The sequence below is a fragment of the Mandrillus leucophaeus genome, unplaced genomic scaffold (genome assembly GCF_000951045.1).
Source record: "Mandrillus leucophaeus isolate KB7577 unplaced genomic scaffold, Mleu.le_1.0 Scaffold35, whole genome shotgun sequence".
Classification (NCBI taxonomy): domain Eukaryota; kingdom Metazoa; phylum Chordata; class Mammalia; order Primates; family Cercopithecidae; genus Mandrillus; species Mandrillus leucophaeus.
In genome coordinates, this window is record NW_012103698.1 from 2,986,912 (window position 1) to 3,008,750 (window position 21,839).

At 51.3% G+C, this 21,839-nt stretch overlaps 1 protein-coding gene across 1 annotated transcript in view; it reads right to left on the reverse strand.

The window, feature by feature from the left end:
- Positions 1 to 8,655: 8,655 nt before the first annotated feature.
- SPINT1 (serine peptidase inhibitor, Kunitz type 1) overlaps positions 8,656 to 21,839 on the reverse strand; it is a 14,749-nt gene continuing 1,565 nt past the window's right edge. Inside the window, exons 3-12 of the mRNA XM_011989342.1 lie at positions 21,501 to 21,839; positions 13,601 to 13,728; positions 13,224 to 13,362; positions 12,921 to 13,139; positions 12,758 to 12,784; positions 12,312 to 12,437; positions 12,146 to 12,196; positions 10,733 to 10,903; positions 10,471 to 10,518; positions 8,656 to 10,051 (exon numbers count right to left, since the gene is read on the reverse strand). Of these exons, the coding sequence (XP_011844732.1) occupies positions 9,846 to 10,051; positions 10,471 to 10,518; positions 10,733 to 10,903; positions 12,146 to 12,196; positions 12,312 to 12,437; positions 12,758 to 12,784; positions 12,921 to 13,139; positions 13,224 to 13,362; positions 13,601 to 13,728; positions 21,501 to 21,839 (1,454 nt within the window). The 3' untranslated portion in view covers positions 8,656 to 9,845. The remainder of the gene's footprint in view (positions 10,052 to 10,470; positions 10,519 to 10,732; positions 10,904 to 12,145; positions 12,197 to 12,311; positions 12,438 to 12,757; positions 12,785 to 12,920; positions 13,140 to 13,223; positions 13,363 to 13,600; positions 13,729 to 21,500) is intronic.

Below are 21,839 nucleotides of genomic sequence, written 5' to 3' on the forward strand. Positions count from 1 at the left end.
TGCCTGTAATTCCAGCACTTTGGGAGACTGAGGTGCTTGGATCACCTGAGGTCAGGAGTTTGAGACCAACCTGACCAATATAGTGAAACCCCGTCTCTACTAAGAAATACAAAAATTATCTGAGCTTGGTGGCACATGCCTGTAATCCCAGCTACTCAAGAGGCTGAGGCAGGAGAATCACTTGAACCCGGGAGGCAGAGGTTGCAGTGAGCCAAGATTTCGCCACTGCACTTCAGCCTGGGCGACAGAGACCCCATCTCAAAAAAAAAAAGAAAAAAGAAAAAGTGTGTATTATACAGAACTGTATATGCGTATCTATGCCTGTGTGTATACAGCTAGGCTGGACCTCCTTTCTTGGGGCAGTGTGTCTGCATCTGTGTGTACCTGTGCTCATCTCTGTGTGGATCTCTATGTGCATGTTTGTGCTGGGTGTGCACGCTGGGACCGGGCTGGTGTGAGTGTGAGTGTGTGCACACCTGAAGGAACTGTGTCCTTGCTTTCTCCCTGGGAGCAGAGTGGTGCCCAGGGCAGAGGTGACACACCCTCTCTGAGCTCCCCATTCTCCTGGGAACGAGCTACAGAGAGTGAGACCGAGAGCAGACTGCGTCAGGAGCACCGGCCCCTTCTGTAACCAGCCCAGGCCTCAGGCAGTAACTGCGGTTCTCACAGGTCAGACCTGCCCACTGTGTCTCAGCTGCCAGGAAACCCTGTTCCCAGAGCCCTCCTTGGGCCTGGGCCAGATCCCCAGTGAGCAGAACCCAGCCGAGGGGCCACATTAGTCACCCTGTGGCAATAGCAGGGAGTAACTTCCTGGACCTGGGCACCAGTGCCTCTGTATGTAGTCATGCAGAGGCTGCTTCCCATCCTCCACTCTAATACATCCTTACAACTGAACTCCAAGATGGCCCAGGCAGCAGCTTTCTTTTACTTTTTCTTTCTTTCTTTCTTTCTTTCTTTTTTTTTTTTTTGAGACGAAGTCTTGCTCTATTGCCCAGGCTGGACTGCAATGGCGTGATCTTGGCTCACTGCTACCTCTGCCCCTGGGTTCAAGTGATTCTCCTGCTTCAGCCTCCCGAGTAGGTGGGATTACAGGCATGTGCCACCACACCTGGCTAATTTTTGTATTTTTAGTAGAGATGGGGTTTCGCCATGTTGGCCAGGCTGGTCTCGAACTCTTGACCTCAGGTGATTCGTCTACCTGGGCCTCCCAAAGTGCAGGGATTACAGACATGAGCCACTGCTCCCAGAACTTTTGTTTTGTTTTTGAGACAAGGTCTCACTCTGACCTATAGGCTGGAGCGCAGTGTTGTGATTACAGCTCACTGCAGCCTTGACTTCCTGAGCTCAGGGGATTCTCTCATCTCATCCTCCCGAGTACCTGGGACTACAGGCGTGCACCACCATGCCCAGTTAATTTTTGTAGTTTTTGTAGAGACAGGGTTTCACTATGTTGTCTGGGCTGGTCTTGAACTGCTGAGCTCAAGTGATCTGCCCACCTGAGCCTCCCAAACTGTTGGGATTGTAAGTGTGAACTACCATGCCCAGCCCAGACGGCTTTTATTAGCACCGGTTTTCAGATGAAGGGATGGACTGAGCAACACAACCAAGATGAAGGCAGAGCTGGGCCTTGGTCCCAGGTTTCCGGACACTGGGTCCAGGCCTCTTCCCGGTGTTCCATACGGGGGTTCTGCTCCCCAGAAATGGTTCCCTTAGAGGGCAACAGTAGGAGGTATGGTTTCTGGGACTCACCAGGTTGTCCTAGGCTAGGAAGTGAGGGAGCAGGAGACAGGACAGGTGTAAGCACTGAACAGGCCTGCCCTCCTACTGGAATGTTCTCAAGACTTTCTCTATGAGTAGAGGCTTAAAGTGTTGGTCCCATAACTGGGATGACCATGGAATTCACTATCAGACTCAATGATTTTGTGACTGAACAGGAGCTCTATTAATAACTTGGGTTATGGTCACCCTACCTGTAACCCCTCTGGAAGGCAGACTCAGTCATTGTCACCAACTCCATGGTCTCCTTGACCTTCACCTGTGCCAATGTCCCTCTCCCCACCTGGTATCCCAACAACTTCCTGGCTTCTTAGCAGTGAGGGGCAGCAGGGGTGTCTTTGGGTCCCGGGTGGGCATAAGAGTTCCTTGGGGGTAACTTGGAGCTGGCAGAAAAGCAGCACAGGCCCCACCCAGGGACACCTGGGACGTCTGCCACATGATCACTTCCTCCCTCAGACCTGTATTCCCTGTGGCTGTGTTCCACTGCTTCTGTCTGTCTTCCCTCAGAGCCCCGCACCAGCAAGCAGAGCCTGTCCCTCTAGGTCTCTCTCCAGGGTGGTGAGATTCCTCTCCTTGTGAAACAGTGGACCCTCGATTCCTGGGACTGTGTACATTTCTCTACCTCCGCTCCCCTCGCCTCCCCTGGCAAACAGGCTCTGCTGACCACCCTCTCACCCACAGGGCCTCAGAGACTCAGCCTCTCGTTTTAGCCCCATCCCGACTCGATGGGTGGCTTTGGCAAATTACCACCTTCATCCTCTTCGGAGTTTCTCCTGGTTGTGAAGTGGGGCCGATACTCTCTGCCCTCCCCTGGCTCCCAGCAGACCTGCAGGGATAAGCAAGATAATATCCAGGAACTAATGTGGAGGGAGCTATCAAGGGCCAAGTAAGAGGTATCAGTGCTGGCCCATGTTTACATGGGTGTGGATCTTTGGTTCCCAGCCTACTGGGGCTCGGGACCAGCCCTGACAGCTTCTTGGCTTGTGGCTCCTTTGTCCCACTTCCAGAAAAAGGACAGAAACTGAAGCTAAGAGCCTGGTGTCTGGAGCAGATGAGACTTGCAGAGCCACAGGGTTTGAGGCTCTGGAATGTTGACCTCCTGGCCTGGCTATGGCCCTAGCCACTGGCTGTGTGACCTTGGGCCAGTCACTGCCCCTCTCTGGGCCTCAACCCCTCAGCTCTGACAGCCTCCATCAGGTCTATACTCAGGGGGCACTGCTGGAGGCTGTAATCGGAGGCCATGGTTTGGAGACAGAAAGGATCTTGTTATCTAGTCCAGCTCCTTCATTCTTCATAGACTAAGTAAAGAAAAAAGGGGTCCATGGTGAGACCACAGATTAACTCCATGGTCAGGCTGGTTAACTCAACGCCGTAAACTAGTTGCAAAGGGCATCATGTGGATCATGTGCAGTGGCTCACGCCTGTAATCCCAGCACTTTGGAAGGCCGAGGCCGGTGGATAACAAGGTTGGGAGATTGAGACCATCCTGGCTGACACGGTGAAACCCCATCTCTACTAAAAAAATACCAAAAAAAAAAAAAATAGCCAGGTGTGATGGCGGGCGCCTGTAGTCCCAGCTACTCGGGAGGATGAGGCAGGAGAATGGAGTGAACCTGGGAGGCGGAGCTTGCAGTGAGCTGAGTTCACACCACTGCACTCCAGCCTGGGCAAGAGAGCAAGACTCTGTCTCAAAACAAAACAAAACAAAAACAAGCAAACAAACAGAAAAACAAAAAAAACCACTTCTTTCTACTTTATACCCATGTTATTTCATAATTTATAGACTCCTTTAAGCTGTCTTCAGTTCTTCCCCCATAAGGCAAGACATAAGCAAACAAAGGCTAAATGACCGATGACAAAATCAATAAAACCAGTCTCCATCTAGTGCTGGGTGGCCCCTCACCTTCTGCCTGCTTCCCCTGAAACTGCCCCTCCTCTGCTCTTCCCTGTTTCTGTTGGTGGCATTGCCACCAGAGTCTGGAGTGGCTCCCTTCCCCCGGTCTCCAGAAGCTCTGTCTTCTTCTCCTTCCCTGTTGTCTCTCCCACATCTCAGAGCTTCATGTTTTGGTGATTTCTTTCTTTCTTAAATATATCTGAGGCCAGGGGTGGTTGCTCAAGTCTGTAATCCCAGAATTTTGGGAGGCCGAGGCGGGCAGATCATTTGAGGTCAGGAGTTGGAGACCAGCCTGGCCAACATGGAGAAACCCCATCTCTACTAAAAATACAAAAATTAGCCAGACGTGGCGGCGGGCACCTGTAGTCCTGGCTACTCGGGAGACTGAGGCTGGAGAATCACCTGAACCCGGGAGATGGAGGTTGCAGTGAGCCAAGATCACACCACTGCATTCCAGCCTGGGCTACAAGAGCGAGACTCCGAATCACCCCCCCGACCAAAAAAAATTATATATATATATATGAATACTTTTTCTTATTACAAAAGCAATAGATATTCATTGTAGAAAATTTAGAAAATGCAAGTTGACAAAAAACACAAAAACCGTCTGTAATTGTATCAATGAGAGATAACACTATGGTCATTTGGGTTAATACCCTTTTTTAGTTTTCTTTTTTTTTTTTTTCCTAAACATGTAGCCTTGAAAAAACAAAACAAAACAAACAAACAAAAAAAACAACTCCACTACAAGGGGTGTCTTTATTTCTTCCCCAGTCTGTTTTCTTAGTCTCCCTGGTTCTGGGCTCCTCTGATACAACCCCAGGAGCCACTGCAGGTGGGGAAGGAGAGGCAAACCCTCAGAGAGCCTGTGGGAAGGCTTAGGAAACCCCCGGACTTCCGGGTTTGGGGCTTCCAGGTAGAGCTATTGACAACAATCTTTCCCAGAGGGAGCTTAAAAGTACTACCTTCCCAGGCTTTAGTCCTGCTGTGGCTGGGTGGGGAAGGGAGTGGTCTTGTGCAATAGGGCAAACCACTCCTCATTCAGGGCTGTTTATTTTAGTGGGCAGGGATGGGTTTGGGAGAAATAGCCCAGTTTTTGTGAGTGTTTACGAGACAACTACCCAATATAGGGAAGGGAAGATGGGTTGTAAGGCACAAGATGCTGGGGTTTCTAGGCCGGTCGTGGTGGCTCATGCCTGTCATCCCAGCACTTTGGGAGGCCGAGGCAGGCGGATCACCTGAGATCAGGAGTTCGAGACCAGCCTGATCAACATTGATAAACCCTATCTCTACTAAAAAAATACAAAAATTAGCTGGGCGTGGTGGTGCATGCCTGTAATCCCAGCTACTCTGGAGACTGAGGTAGGAGGATTGGTAGAACCTGGTAGGTGGAGGTTGCGGTGAACCGAGATTGCACCATTGCACTCCAGCCTGAGGAACGAGAGCAAAACTCGGTCTTAAAAAAAAAAAAAGGATGCTAGGGGTTCCAGAAGCAAATGCCTAGAAGTCCCAGGCAAGCACCTAATGCTGGGTGCGGTGGGGGAGGGCTGTGAATGGGTTAGTGCCTGCCCAGCTAAAGAGAACCCTGAACTCTGTGCCTGGATTGCCAGGTTCCCTGAGTTCTCACAAGCAGCTAGCAATATGGATTTTTTTTTTTTTTTCATTGAAGCCTTCTGACTCTTTAAATGTTGGCAACTAAATTAAAGAAACTAAGCCATTGTTTGAGTGAAAGTATGGTTGCAGGCTGCCGGTGTTCAACCTTCGACTAGCCGTCACCAGAGACCTGCTATGCACTTCACACAGGTTCCCTCACCCAATTAACTTGGTGTTGCTTCCTCCCTCTGTCCCTCTCCCTGTGCTGTGACCTCCGGTGATGTAGCCTGCTTATCTGCCCATTCTTTTTTTTTTTTTTTGAGATGGAGTCTTGCTCTTTTGCCCAGGTTGGAGTTCAGTGGCGTGATCTCAGCTCACTGAACCTCTGCCTCCCGGGTTCAAGCAATTCTCTCACCTCAGCCTCCCGAGCATGTGCCACCACGCTCAGCTAATTTTGTATTTTTAGTAGAGATGGGGTTTCTCTATGTTGTTCAGGCTGGTCTCGAACTCCCAACCTCTGGTGATCCTCCCACCTTGGCTTCCCAAAGGGCTGGGATTATAGACATGAGCCACCGCACCCGGCCTACTCTTTAAAGTTTAGATCACTCCTTTCCCCTGCTTAAATCCCCTCCACCCACCAAACTCCCAGCTTCCACCTCCCTGCTTCCAAACTGAGCAGCTTGTGGATCCCATACAAAACCCAGGATCTCCACTGCCCAGCTTTTGCTCAGTGTGATTTTGTATGCATGGAACACCCACACCCATCTGCTCATCTCATTTTTTTCCCAATCTTTTTTTACTGTGGTAAAATACATATAATGTAAAATTTACTATCTTAACCGTTTTAAAGTATATGGCTTAGTGGCACTAAGTACATTGACATTGTTGTGCAACAATCACCACCATCCATCTCCTGAGCCTTTTCCTTTTACAAAACTGAAATTCCGTACCCATTAAGCAATAATTCTCTATTTCCCTTTCCCCCGCAACCATCATTCTACTGTCTCTATGATTTTGACTACTCTAAGAATTTCAGATGAGTGGAATCATATTGTCTTTTTGTGACTGGCTTATTTCACTTAGCATAATATAGATTTCCTCAAGGTTCATCTGTGTTGTAGCGTATCTTAGAACGTCCTTTTTAAGGCTGAATAGTATTCCACCATGTAGATTGTGTGCACTCCATTTTGCTTATCCATTCATCTGTTGATAGGCACTTAGGTTGATTCCATGTTTTAGCTATTGTGAATAATGCTGTGTACATACGTGTGCAAGAATCTCTTGGAGACCCCTGTTCACCTAGTTTTTATTTTTTATTTTATTTTGTTTTTTTAAGATGGAGTCTCACTCTGTCACCTGGGCTGGAGTGCAGTGGTGCCATCTTGGTTCACTACAACCTCCACTTCCCGGGTTCAAGCGATTCTCCTGCCTCAACCTCCCAAGTAGCTGGGATTACAGGTGTGTGCCATCACACCCAGCGAATTTTTGTATTTTTGGTAGAGACAGGGTTTCACCATGTTGGCCAGGCTGGTCTCAAACTCCTGACCTCTAATGATCCACCTGCCTCGGCCTCCCAAAGTGCTGGAAATACAGGCGTGAGCCACCGCCCAGGGTCACTCGCCTGATGTTAGACTTTCTCCACGAAGCCACTTATTAACCTTAATCTCCTCCTCTTGACCAGCCTCTGTTTTGTTCCAGCAGTCATTTTTCAGATACCTGGTACCCAGAAGCAGGGCCCAGTTTGGGAGATGCTAGGATAACTAAGACCTGGCCAGTGCCCTGAGGAGTCTTGTCTAGATAAAGGGGGACACACACTAGCTTGGGCTTATGCATGCAGCAGAGCCGTGTAGAGCAGGAGTGCGTGGAGAGGGCAGCAATGAACTTTGGCTGGAGAGCCAGAGAAAGCTTTGTGAGCTGGAGCACAGGATAAAGTAGGAGCTTTCCAGGGCTGTGGGGACTTCTGAAGTAGAGGAAACTGCCTGTTCAGGGCATGGAGGTAGGGATCAAAGTTCTGAGTCATGTGGGTGGGCACAGAGCAGAGGATGGCTGGGGCGGTCTCAGGGATAAGGAGAAGTTTGGGGAACAGATTGTTTTGTCACCGTATCTGCAATCCTGTGGCCTGCACGCCAGAGTGTGAGCACCAGGAGAGCAGGAGCTGTGTCTCGGCGTTCATTACTCCACTCCTGTCACCTGCCTGAGACTGAGCCCTCACATCCTTGCAGGAAGAAGATGGCATCCAGTCATAGTCACAGCGCCCCCTAGTGACCCCCAAGAGCTCCCACCTCCTCGGGCACTCCCTCTGCACATGCAAGCAGCTGTTACTGGGGGTGGCACTTTGCTTGGCATCCTCTCACTTGATGTCTATCCCTCCCTGAGAGGGTGTTCACTTCAGGCCAACAAACCCTTATTAAGTATTTGTTCTGTGTTGATCTCTGTTCTAGATACTAGGGTAGAGTCTGAGAACCAACTGATAATGCGGGTTGTTCGCAGTAGGGATCAAGTCCATTTTGAGCCTCGAAGGATGGATGAGCGTCAGAGTAGGGGGTTAGAAGGGAAAACACTGTGCCCTATGAAATGGAACAATGGGGATGAGCCCCACCCCCTGCCACTTACTCAACATTTACTAAACTACCATTTACCAAGGTCACAGAGGAAGCATGGGTGCCGAGAACCCAAACATAACCGGATGCCATCTGCAGCTCTGGGAGCTCACAACCTGGCAGGAAGACAGATAGTAAAGGAAACAAGAGGTGCTCTGGCTCAAGGTGGTGTTAGCAGACACAGGGGTGTGAGGCAGGGAGTGTCCACCGCCCAGGGTTCTGTGGCAAGGTTTTGAGATTAGGCTGAGGTGTGCAAAATGGGGAGGTGGTCCAGGCTGAGAGCAAAACCAGGTGTTACCCATCAAAAGAAGGCCTGTTCCGGCGTGCTAAGGAGGTTCTGCTTCTTGATCTGGGTGCTTGCCTCAGAGGTGTGTGTCATTACGGAAACTCATTGAGCTGTACACGTATAATTTCATATATGTACATTCATGGCAGTTGTACTTGCTTAAAATTCGCTTTTAAGTGACCCCCCACCCCAACCCTGCTACCTCTTCTGTAAGACTAGACTCTGGAGATCCAGTCCCCCAATCCCAGCTCTAGGGCCTTGGGGAGGCAACTTCAATGAACTACTTTCTTCACCTGTAAAATGGGGACGATTGTATTGTCATCACAAGGGTTGTGTGCAGCGCCAGCAACTCGAGATGCGTAAAGCATTTAAATGGTGCTTCCTCTGTGCCTCTCTCGGAAGTATCAAATTTCTAATGATTGGCAGTGTCTGGCACAGAGGAGCTCAATATAATTCACTGAATAAACAAGGAAATGAGCTCAAAGTTTTTTTGTTTTTTTTGGGGGGGCACCAAGAGGTAGCTTGAACAAATGCAGGGGTGTGGGTTGGAGTGGAGTGTCTCCACTAAAGGCTCCTGGGAAGGAGCTCAGAGCCTGGTTAGCAGGTGCTGCACTCCAGCGCAGAAGCCAGGGCTTCTGTGGGGAGGGAGGCAGCCAGTCACCTGGGCCCTAACCGGTGGAGGTAGGAGCCACGGTGCCTGTACACCCCTAACCCCAACCTCCAAATGAACAGAACTGTGGAGAGCTCAGCTGGCTTGTGGAGAGGATCACACCAGGAAGAAATGTTGCACAGCAGCACTGTAGCCACCTCACACTCATGGCTCCCATGGCCCTCTCACTCCTCCCCTCTGGTGGTCAAACCTGGCACTGCTCTCTACCCTCAGGGGCCAGGCCAGTTTCGAGAGAGACGATGGGAAAACCTGCTCAACAGGGTGGCCAAAGCCTGAACCAGCTGAACAGGACGGTCCCATCACCCCCCAGCAACCCTGTCTCCCTCCTGGCCCATAGAACAGAGCCAGAAACCCCACAAACCACTTTTATTACCCTGTGGGCGGGCTGGACTGTGATGTTGGAGAACCCTGGGGGTGGGGGCTGCGGGATGCAGCTGAGCCTCTCCTGGCTCTGTCTGCCAGTCTAGGCCAGGTTGGGGCTGGTCAAGGGCAGGGAGCCCAATCTTGGGGGAAGAGGAAGAGAGGATGGAGAGGCCAAACAGGCCTCTTCCCCACCTCTTCACCCATGCCACAGCATTAAATAAACAAAAAGCAACTCTTTACAGCACAAACTACACAGGGAAGTCCTTCCTCCCAGCCCTGGGTGCACAGTGTGGAAGAGGAGCTCTGGAGGACGGGGTTGGGGCCTCCAGGGTCTGATACCACCCCACGCCTCTTCCTAGCGCCATGGGGTAGGGACAGGCAGCTTTGAACAGAGGAAACAAAACTCCAACTTCCTCCAAACTCCTATGCAGGCAGGTCCATCTAGTCTGGTACTTCTGGTCCAAGGGTTTTCTGCTCCTTCCAAACCCTTTCTCAGGATCTGAGCTTAGCTGAGACTTCTCCAAGAGGGGCTGGAGCCCTGGTCTCTGAGGCACAGTGGGCCTGGGAAACAGGCAAGAGTCTGGTTCCAAAGTTTTTCCCAGCCCAGCCCTCTGCCTTGGCAAGCAGGAAGCAGGGCCAGGTGAGAGCCGGCAAGACCCAGGCTCAGAGGGGCTGGGTGGTGTGGTTATAGACCAGGTGCTCCGTGTCCTCAGTAGTGGAGACAGTGGAGCTAGCAGTGGTGGGTGGTGGGTGGTGGTGGTGCCTGTGGAAGCCCTTTCTCTGGTTCTTGAAGAAGCAGTAAGCTAGGATGGATACCACCACCACAATGCAGATGACCAGGAACACTGCGACAGCCATCTCCACAGAGCCTGGGGGAAGAAGGGGTAGAATAAGGGGCTCCCACAGCCTGCCTGGTTCTGACACCCACCCCCACTCTATGGAAGGGACCAAGTCAAATGGATGCCAGGTGTGGAAGGACATGGGCACCCGGCTCAGACCTCCCACGTATGAGCAGCTGAACAGCTCTGTGCGGGAGCTCAGAGGAACTCTGGTGGGCCTCAGGTCTCAGCTCAAACTGCATTCCTTGCAGTTAGCTTGGGGGAAGCCTGGGACGCTGCTGACAGACATGTGTGGCAGGCATCCCTATTTGATTACGGTACTCTGTCTCTGTAGGCCACCTTGGCATCCTTCTCAACACAGGTTGGGCTGTCACAACCCATCAGATGCAGTTGATCCGTGAGTTGATACCTACATGCCAACCTCAGTTACAGGACAGACCAGGGCTTACCTGTGTTGGGAATGGGGTTTTCCCGCCTCAGGCCAAACACATCCTTCTCTGTAGAATGATGAGGGGAGAGACCAGTCAGTACTAAGGGCTCAGAGACTCGGCTGCTCCCCAATGCCCCAGACCCCGCACTGCCATCCTCTCCCACCCCTACTCTAGGCACTCTGAGGATGGAGGGGTGACTCCCACAGGCCTGGGGACAGAGTGGCGGCCACTGGCTAAGCCTTCCCCCTGTACATGCCCACCCTCTCACTGGCCCGCTCACTGGAGATGCCGCCACAAGACTCAAGGCACTGCTGCTCTTCCTCAAAGTTGTTCTTGTTGCCATAACAACCGCCATAGGTAAAGCGGGCACAGTGTTCGCTGAAGGGGTTGTAGTACCAGCGCGGGATGCTCTCCTTGCAGAGTCCTGTGTCTGGCAGATCCACACAGTGCCCTGCGGGGTATGGAGCAGGCTGTGGTGAGCAAGTCCACGGCCTCCCTGCCACCTTCTGCTAGGCTCCATGTGGCTGCTGCCCAGCACCTCCCCACCCACCACGGCTCAGGGAGGGCCTGAGAGGCCCCAAAACACCTGGCCCAGCTGCAGTGGTGCCAGAAAAGGGAAGACAAAGCCTGGACAATAATTGTAGGCACAAAAGTAAACTACGCTGACTCATAGTTATTTCAATTTTCTTTCAGCTTTTCTGACTGGGTCACAGTCTCAGTTTTCCAACACTGGGTCTTTGTTGGTCTTTCCAACACTGGGTGGTTTACCTCTTTTTTTTAGACAGGGTCTCGCTATGTTGCCCAGATTGGCCTCAAACTCCTAGGCCAAGCGATCCTCCCACCTCAGCCTCCCTAGTAGCTGGGATTCCAGGTGTAAGCCACCACGGCTGGCTGATTTACATTTCTTAACAAAGAGGATGGGCCTCAGGGTCTGAGCCTTGGTCGGCAACAGCATCCAGCTAGAGTTTATTATTATTATTATTATTATTATTATTATTATTATTTTGAGACAGGGTCTCACTCTGTTGCCCAGGCTGAGGTGCAGTGGTGCCATCTCAACTGACTGGTCTCCATCTCCCAGGTTCAAGTGATCCTCCTACCTTAGCCTCCTGAGTCGCTGGGAGTACAGGAACGCATAACCACATCCGGCTAATTTTTCTATTTTTTGTAGAGATGGGGTTTTGCCATGTTGCCCAGGCTGGTCTTGAACTCCTGAGCTCAAGCAATCTGCCAGCCTTGGCCTCTCAAAGTGCTGGGATTATAGGCGTGAGTCACCGCGCCTGGCAAGCTAAAACTTTTGTTTTATTATATTTATTTTTGTTGTTTTTTAATGTTTGGCAAGTAATAGTGGCTTCCCATTTATGGTAGTGATGTGAAAGTTCCTTTTTAATATATTACATTTAAAAAGTAACTGATTAAGTAAATAAGATCTGAGTAACATGCGGTGGGCATGGCTGAAATTATGAAGGTGTTTGGAGAATGACTGATGCCTGGAAAACACAGAGCCACAGAAGAGAGCCCAGGACCCAGCCAGGGAAGAAGCTGAGCATCTGGAGAACTGGGAGCCCACCCCGGCTCTTCGTGCCCACAGGCCCGTACACCTGGCAGGCCCCTCAGGCACTGCTGCATAGAAATAGTGAGGACGGCAGTATCAGAGTCTGCCCTGATCCAGGGAACCTGGGGAGGATCTCACCTTTGTCACTGGGGAAATGGATGCGCTGGAGCTCGTCAAAGCCACTCGTGTCTGCAGAGATGAAATGTCAGAGGCTCAGCCCCAACAAGGGTCTCCCAGGGGTTCAGGGCAAGGCTGTCAGGACCTCCCTGTCTGCTGCCCAACCCCCTCTATTCCCCGGCCTCACATTTTTCACAGGTGGCCTCGTCGGAGGCGTCGGGGCAGTTGGGGGTGTCATCACACTCCAGGAAACTGTCGATGCAGCAGCCATTGCTGCAGCGGAACTGGGTGGGCTGACAGGTGCCAGAGCACACTGGGTGGGGGCGGGACGGGTGGAGGGGAGGTCAGGCTCAAGCAAAGAACAAGTGCCCAGGGTCCATCTTCTACCTGGGCCTCTCTGCCCAGACACAGCACATCCCCCATTCCCTTTCCACCGACCCCACTCCTCTCCCCGCAGACTGGGCGGATCCTCACAGGAGGATGCTGGGCTGGAAGGGGAGGGATATTTGTGGTCCTTCCATAAACTCTGAGGGGAGGAACGGCTTGGGCAAAGGCAGGCTGCTCAGGGGCATGGGGATGATATGGGCTGGAGAAGTGGAGGGGATGGGGGATGGGGAAGGGAGTAAAGCCCACCTGGATGGTGCCTTTCCATGGAGGGGCCTGGGAGAGAGGAGAGAGAACAGAGACGTGAGAGGAGGCAGGACCAGGCTCCAGTGGGGATAAGATGATTGGGGTGGGTGGGCAAGGGAGAACTCTCACCACCCACCTCCCTGGCCACAGAAGAGAGACCACTCACCCTGGGGGAAAGTCGCCTGAGCCCCAGAGCTGCCTCTCAAAGGCCCACCTTGCACACCCCGACAGGCTAGAATGCACTCTTCTTCCCGAAGGTAGTTGTTCTTGTTGCCCAAGCAGCCTCCATAAACGAAACTCTTGCAGATCTGCTCCATGGGGTCATAGTACCAGCGTGGGAAGGAGCCCCGGCAGCGGCCCACCTTGTTGGATGCGAGGCAGTAGTCTACGGGGGAGAGCTTATGAGGGGACCGTGCAGCCAATCCGCAGAGCGGGGGCTCCAGGTGCTGCCTCCTCACCCCTCCCTCACCTTCTGTCTGCTTGGTGGACAGCACAGTGACTGTGACGTTGGCCGCGTCCTCTGGGTGGTCTGAGCTAGTCACTGTCAGCTGGAACAGGTAGGTGCCTTCCTTGAGTCCCCACAGTTCCACCTGGTTTGGGTCTTTCCTCTGCACACAGGAGTGGCCATCAGGCTTGGGTACCCCCTGATACCTTGGGCTGCCCCGGGCTCGGTCAGACACACACCCACACCCCTGGCGAGGCCAGGGGGACTTGGATTAAATGCATCTTCAGCCTCTCTCCTCCCCATCCCATCCGGGGCCACTGGTTGGCCTAGGGCCCCAGAAAGGGGCTCCCAGAAGGCTGGCAGGCAGAGGGCGGGGTCAGAGAGTCAGCCCAGTGTCTCACCTCTACCCTGACATCCGTGTCACCCCGCAGTAGGCGCCAATCTGTGTTTTCCACATCCTTCAGCACCAGGGGTTCCTGGGGTTGTACCTTCAAGTCTATGCCCGCCCAGGTCTTGGGGATTCCAGACCCTGGTGGGGGGAGAAAGTGAGATAAGGTCAATTCTCACTAGATGGACCAGGCTTCTCCTAGGAGCAAAGTGGGGTGGTGACAGTATGGGCCCCACCTAGACCAAACGGGGACTCTGCAGCCTGCATGGGGTACAGGTGGGAGCCCCCAACAGAACCAGCTTCTTGATCTCTATTCAGAGACAGCATGTTTTTGGTACACTGAAGATATTTTTATGTTGTAACCCACTTTCTTTCCTTTTTTCTTTAGAGATGGGGTCTTGCTCTGTGTCCTAGGCTGGAGCACAGTGACTATTCACAGACTCGAGCACGGCCATTATAGCCTCAAACTCAAGCAATCCTCCTGCCTCAGCCTCGTGAGTAGCTGGGACTAAAGGTGCAATCACCACACCCAGCTGTAAAACCCTCTTTCTGAAGCAAATTACTGAACAAATTGCCATCTGATCTTAGTGAGTAAACACACACACACACACACACACACACACACGCGCGTGAGGGAATGGGCTTGTTTCTATTTTCTACAAAAGAAACACCTCAGACAGACTCGGCTTCCAGTTACAAGGGGTCCCGGGAGCCACGCCCTTCCTTGACTTGACAGTGCCTGTGTCTGAGGCTTCCCCACCTCAGGGTCAGGGATCAGGGAAGGTGACGAGCACAGTGCAGGATCGCTACCTGTAGGGGCTGAATGGCGGCCCCTCCAAGATATGTTCACATCTAACCCCTGGGACCGTAACCGTGGTCTGACGTGGGAAGAGGGTCTTTGTAGAAGTGATTAGGATCTCCAGATGAAATCATCCTGGATGAGCTGGTGAGGCCCCAAATCCAATGACAAAGTATCCTCATAAGAAACAGAAGGGAAGACAGAGTGAAGGAAGAGAAGGCCACGCGGAGACAGAGGCAGAGACTAGAATGATGCAGCCACAGCCAAGGTATGCCTGGGGCCACCAGAAGCTGGAAAAGATAAGGAAGGATTCTCCCCTAGGGTCTTTGGAGGGAGCGCAGCCCTGCTGACACCTTGACTTGGGGCTTCTGGCCCCCAGAACTGTGCGAGAATAATTTTTTTTTTTTTTTGAGATGGAGTCTCACTCTCATTCAGGCTGGAGTACAGTAGCACAATTTTGGCTCACTGCAACCTCCGCCTCCAGAGTTCAAGCAATTCTCCTGCCTCAGCCTCCCAAGTAGCTGGGATTACAGGTGTGCACCAACATGCCCGGCTAATTTTTGTATTTTTAGTAGAGATGGGGTTTCACCACATTGGCCTGGCTGATCTTGAACTCCTGACCCCAAGTGATCCTTCTGCTTCAACCTCTCAAAGTGCTGGGATTACAGGCAGGAGCCACTGCACCTGGCCAAATTTCTGTTGCTATTTTCTGTTTGTTTGTTTTTGTTTTTTGTTTTTTGAGACGGAGTCTCGCTCTGTTGCCCAGGCTGGAGTGCAGTGATGCAATCTGGGCTCACTGCAAGCTCCGCCTCCTGGGTTCACGCCATTCTCCTGCCTCAGCCTCCCAAGTAGCTGGGACTATAGGCACCCACCACCACACCTGGCTAATTTTTTTTGTTTTTGTATTTTTAGTAGAGATGGGGTTTCACCGTGTTAGCCAGGATGGTTTCGATCTCCTGACCTCGTGTTCCACCCACCTCAGCCTCCCAAAGTTCTGGGATTACAGGCGTGAGCCACTGCGCCCAGCAAATTTCTGTTGTTTTAAGTCAACCAGTTTGTAGTCATTTGTTACAGCAGCTCTAAGAAATTAATACATTGCCCTTCAGGGGATTAGTCCAGTTGGGCAGATAAGACCCCACGACATGAAGCAACATGTGGACAAAACAAGGCAGTGGACATTCAGAGAAAGGAGGCCACGGCAGGCTAAGAGGATAAGGGAAGGCTTTCTGGAGGAGGGAGAAAGGATTTTTTGATTTTTTTGTTTTTGTTCTTGTTTGGTTGTTGGGAGAATGTAGGGTGTTGTTGAAAATGGCAGAACACGGCTGGGCGAGGTGGCTCATGCCTGTAATCCCAGCACTTTGGGCAGCCAAGGCATGCAGACACAAGATCAGGTGATCAAGACCATCCTGGCTAACACGGTGAAACCCCCTCTCTACTAAAAATACAAAAAATTAGCCGGGCATGGTGGCACGTGCCTGTAATCCTAGCTACTCAGGAGACTGAGGCAGGAGAATCACTTGAACCCAGGAGGCGGAGGCTGTAGTGAGATGAGATCGTGCCACTGCACTCCAGCCTGGTGACAGAGCGAGGCTCCATCTAAAAAAAAAAAAAAGAAAAGAAAATGGTAGAACTCATGAGAAACCAAAGCAAAGCAAGGAGTTAGGAATTTGCAAGGCCAGTTCGGTGGACAGTAAGGAGAACAGCTGGGTTTGAGTTGACCTGAAAGCACCCTGGATGCCAGGCCAGGGTGTTTGGACACAGCAGGAGTAACATTCAAATATTAAACAACTGGTAGTACAGAAAGGGGACAGACACTGGCAGTGAGCAGTGGCGCAGAGTCCTGGAGGCCACGGCTGCACCAGACATTGACCTCTTAGATATATGACAGAGGTCCAGGAGTTCAAAGGGAGGGGCCAAAGGCTTGGACAGCAGGGACACTCCTGAGCTCTGGGCGGCAGCTGTTTTCCCATTCGTTTGGAAGTATTCTGTGGCACGAGGAGGCTGGCAAGTAGACCAATACAGTGGTCCAGGGCGGACAGAACAGGAGTGGCCCGAATGCCAGAGCAGTCAAGGGAATGGAAACAAGGATGTGAGAAACAATGCTGGGCTGATGCTTCTGGCTTCTCCCCTGCCAGTCTCTGGGAACTGGGAAGAAAAAGCCAGGACACAGGCAGAAGGGAAACCGGATTTAGAGGGAACATATGGGTTAAGTCACAGCGAAGTTAAATTTGGGAGAAAGCAAGCCACCCAGAACCAGCAGACAATGAGGGATAGGCATGGCTTGGAAAGAGAGGCGCTGGCTGAGTATATGCTGGGCAGCATGCTAGGGACTCCACCTGCATCAGCCATACCTGGGGTTGGCACTAGCCTGCAGGCCAAATCCAGCCCATTATCTCTTATATTTTGGAATGGATGAAAAAACAAAAGGAGAATCCTTTTTTATGACATGTGAAAAGCACATGAAATTCAAATTTGTGTCCATCGATTGGAATACAGCCTTGCCCATTACATGTTGTGTATGGCTGCTTTCATGTAACAACAGCAGAGCTGAGTAGTCACAAGTAGGACTGTACGGCCCACAAAGCCTAATAATTTTCTATTTAGATCTTTACAGAAAAAGTTTATTGTCCCCTGGAGTCCATCATGTACCTTTATAACCAGCCTGCCACACCTACATTCTCACCTCTTTTCAGATGAGAAAGTTGACACCAGAAAGATTAAATGGCTTGCCCAGAGTCATTCAGTTTCTAAAGGCAGAGCTGGGATTTGAACCAAGCGAATGCTCCACAGCGAATGCTTTCTCCAAAACGTAATTCTATAGGTTATCCACCCACTCAGAGGTGTGATTTTAATTGCTTTCATAATCTTGGGTTTTTAAATTTTGCTTTTCTAGTTTAGGTAATACATGTATGATATAAAATTCAAAAGGTGGCTGGGTGTGGTGGCTCATACCTGTAATCCCAGCACTTTGGGAAGCTTGAGCAGAAGGATGGCCTGAGCCAAGGAATTTGAGACTAGCCTAGGCAACATAGTGAGACCTCATATTTACAAAATAAAAAATTAGCTAGGTGTGGTGGCTACTTAGCTATTCAGGAAGATGAGGCTGGGAGGATTGCTTGAGCCTATGAGGTCGAGGCTACAGCGAGCTGTGGTTACACTACTGAATTCCAGCCTGGCTGACAGAGTGAGACCCCATTTCAAAAAAAAAAAAAAAAAATCAGAAAAGCAAAAACCAATAGTGAAAATTAAGTTACCTCTTCTCCTTAAGAAGGAACCTTCTCCATCAGGTTTATTACCCCAAAGGTATCCATTTATACGTGTGTGTGTGTGTGTGTGTGTGTGTATGTGAGAGACAGAATATCAAGAGACAGTATTTGAATTTGCAGGCATGTGAGTTCTTCATCTTGTTTTGCCCTTCATATATATTGGAAATCGTTCCCTAGCAACACATGAAGAGTTTCCTTTTGTTGTTGCTGTATCATATTCATTGTATAAATGTATCACAATTTATAATTTATTTAACCAGTCCCTACCAGTTTCCTGATTTAGATTTTCTTTCTTTCTGTCCTAAGAACTAAACCATGCTGCCTTAGGGTTTATTATTATTATGAAAACAACATCACAGTATTCAATTATAGGATGTGTTGACAGACAATGCGATTGTTTCCAATTCTTCGTTATTATAAACAATACTACAGGGACTAACTAGCTGGTAAGCTGTTTTATCCGTGTATAGGTACAGCTGCAAGATGAATTCCTACAAGTGGAATTGTGTCCAGGGCTGTGTGCATTTAGGTTCGATAGATACCGCCCAACTACCCTCCACAGAGGCTCTCTAGAGAGTTTTTTCAAGTGTTAGAGTGAATGCAAAGAAAAGAAGAGAAGGTAAAGAGATAAGAACATAGGAAGGTAAAGAGATAAGCTGGTAGGAGGCTGAGTCACAGGGATTCCTCTTTGGTGAGGCAGAGAAAGCAGAGCCAATGGGGGACTCACAGAAGGTGGTTCTGGGGCTGAGAAGACCAGGATGAACAATGACAGCAAAAGGGATGGGAAGGGAGAGATTTCAGGAAGAAACATGTTGAATGTTTCAGAGGCCTACAAAAATAATAGAAAGAGAACTGGGTTCCAGGGATTAGGGGAAATAAGACAGGAATGAGCAGGAACGAAAAGTGGCTGTCTGGAGGCAACCTCCCAGCCCAGGGGCTTGGTTGACAAGCAGGAGAGTACCCTGAGAGCACATGCCAAGGGAGTAGTGAGCTGGGAGAAGCCCAGTCCTCCATCCTTGCATTTTGTAGAAAGAAGACAGACTACTCAGCAGTCTGTCTAGCAGACAGACAGGCTAGCCCCACTAGGCCCCCAGAGTGGAAGTAGCATGCAGAGTGATGCATTAGACTTTGAGCTGAATCAGAGGCTGAATCTCACCCCCACACAACTCAGTCCTCTCCAAGCCCCAGCCCCCAGGACCAAGGAGCAGGTACCTTGCCTTACCACTCCCTTCTTCCCACCCCCAAGAGAGCAAAGGGCTAGAGTAGCAATAAAACCGGCCCCTCCCCCAGTTAGTTACCAGGTCTCAGGACCTCAGGGAAGTGCAGACTCCACCTCCTAAGCCACTTCGTAGGACTAGGGAGGAGGAGAGGTGGGGGAAGAGAAGGGGAGAGGAGGAAGTGCAAGCTGCTCGGCCTCCAGCTGCAGGAATCTACTGGCCTGGCCTGGCCACAGGCAGAAAGAGGAACAAACAAACGCATTCTGGGGAGCATTTATCTATGTAATAGGAGAATCAAAGGTTTGGAAGCTCTCAGTGCCCGTGACCCACCCAACCTGCCTCATCCACCCTAGCCCTTAATGACTCTACCCTGTCATTACCCACCTCCAACCTCTCTAACTGGACCCAGCTAAGAATAAACCCCTTGACACACACACAGCTTTTCCCACTTCCCAAAGCACTGCAGTACCCTTAAGAATGGCCTAGAATGGCCTGGAGCTCATACTCAGTCCAAGCCCTACCTGCCTCCCTCAATGTACCAGGAAATCCCCACTCCACCCTCTCTTGTGGCAAACAGGCAGGTCCTGGGGGTTTCCAGATGAGGATGGCTGGTCTCAAGACCATGGGGCCACAGTCCAGCTCAGCTCCCTGACCAGACTCCAGAATTTCACACTCTGGCCCTGGAGAGGGACTCCCATGGGGCCTCTGTGGAGCAGGAAGGGCAGGAGCAACTCAGGTCAATAAGAGTCATCACCACCTACACTTTCTGCTACTTCCTTGTGGAACAGGCTGCAGCCCTGGTCCAGTGGGACTTGGTGGCCCAGCCTGGCCCTCAGATATGTCCCCCTCCCATCCCCAGGAATCCCCATGTCACCTCTCCTCAGAGACCCAGGAGAGCACTGGAAGGATAGGGAGAAAAGAGGACCCTTAGCCTGGCAGAGTGACTAGCCCAGGAAAAGGCTGCGGAGGAAAGCGCTTTCTCCACTTTCCAGAATGGAGACCATGCCCAGATGTGGCCCCAGTCCAGTTTTGGCCCCCGAACTCCCCAATCTCCGGCTCTGTTATCCACTGGGCTATGTTGGGTCAGAATGCTAGGTTTTTACCAGAGAGATGGTCTTGTGTGAAAAACAGCACGGGTTATTTATTATTTCAAAAAAAGAAAAAAGAAAAACAGCACGGGACTTTTGGAGGTCTCCCTTGTGGTGAATCCCAGGCCTACCATTTATGGGCAGTGTTACCCTGGGCAAATTCTTTAACATGGGAGTCTCAGTTTCCTAATCTAAAAAGTGGGATGACTGCTAGTAGAACCCTTTTTGGAAGTTGTTGTGATGAGGCCTGAGTGAGAGGATGTGTGGCACAGCAATCAGTAAGCTGTAAAGTGCTCACGGAGCTTATGAGAGGTGACCCTCCCCTGCCCTGGAGTCCCACCTGGCCAGAACCCCAGGTAGAGAGAATGGGGAACCAAGGCTCTGGACTGGCCCTGATCCCAGCAGACAGTTCAGCCCCGGGAAGAAAGAGGAGGAGCCCTGGCCTTCACTTTGCCTTTATCCATGGAAGTAAACAAGGCTTGGGCTACCAGATTCTAAGCAGGGAGAGCCCTGTCTGGCTCATGCACAAGCACACACACCTGCCTGGACAGCTGACATCCCTTCCCTACTAGGTATACATACCAACAGGCTGACTCACCCCACAACCCTCCTCATCCCCCACCCCAGAGCCTCTAGGCTTCTGTGCCTACAACATCACTCCTCTCCCTTTGGATCAACTGCAGACTGGGCTTGTTTTCTAGTCTCGGATCTGGCAGTCTTCCTGGACCACCAAAAGGCCAATCCATTCCTAGGGCGTAGAGAGATGCTAAGAAGTCCCAAGTCCAGCCAGTGGAGGAGTCTATGGCCAGGCTCACCTGACAGGGCATCAGTGTACCCAGACCAGTGCTTGGCCAAGGTGCCTTTCTAGTCACCAGACCATCCAGACAGCTCACTCCTTCAATCAGCCTATCAGTGCCATAGGTCAGGAGTCCTGGGGACTGCCTCTCCCCTCCAGTACACACAGCCCAGAGCCAAAGGCCTCCCTGTGAGCACCAGCCCATCACCTCTGAATATCCTGAGTTCAGGAGACAGAGCCTGGGCCCTGCCCTCCCTACTCATGTCCCCTTTCATTTGTTTACTGTTTGTACTGCCTACTTCTAAGGAGGACTTCAGGTAGAAGTAATCCCAGCACTTTGGGAGGCCAAGGTGGGTGGATCACCTGAGGTCTCAGAAGTTCAAGACCAGCCTGGCCAACATGGTGAAACCCCTGCTCTACAAAAAAAAAAAAAAAAATTAGCCGGGCCTGGTGGCTGGTGCCTGTAGTTCTAGCTACTCGGGAGGCTGACACAGGAGAATCACTTGAACAGGGGAGACAGAGGTTGCAGTGAGCAACCAGAGATCATGCCATTGCACTCCAGCCTGGGTGACAAGAGCGAGACTCCACCTTAGAAAAAAAGAAAAAGAAAAGAAAAAAGAAAGAAAAAAAGGCAAAGAAAAAAGAAGTGGACTCTCCTTAACTCTTCTCTGATGTTCGCCTCCCCTAGGACCCCACAACCAGTCCCTTTTCCGAGTCTCTCCAAACTCATCCTGACACCCTCCTCACCTCCAAAGCCCTGGGTCTGCAGCTGGCGGTAGGAGCGGTATACTTCCCTCGTGAGGTAGTTGATGAAGCCCTCCCTGGGCGCGAACTTGCACACGAAGTTCTGCTCATAGAGGCAGTTGATGAGGAAGCAGGCGGCGATGGCGTCCTCCCCGCGGTCGGGCTGCAGCTCCACCAGCGCTAAGTTGCAGTTCTGGGTGGTGCAGCAGGCGCGCACACAGTCCCAGCCCCGGCGCACGCTGGGGGACTCTAGGAAGGTGGCTCCGTTGCTGACTGAGGCATTGGTGTCCAACACGAAGGCAGGCACCCCGGCGGTAAAGAGGTTCAGGCAGTCGGCTCCCG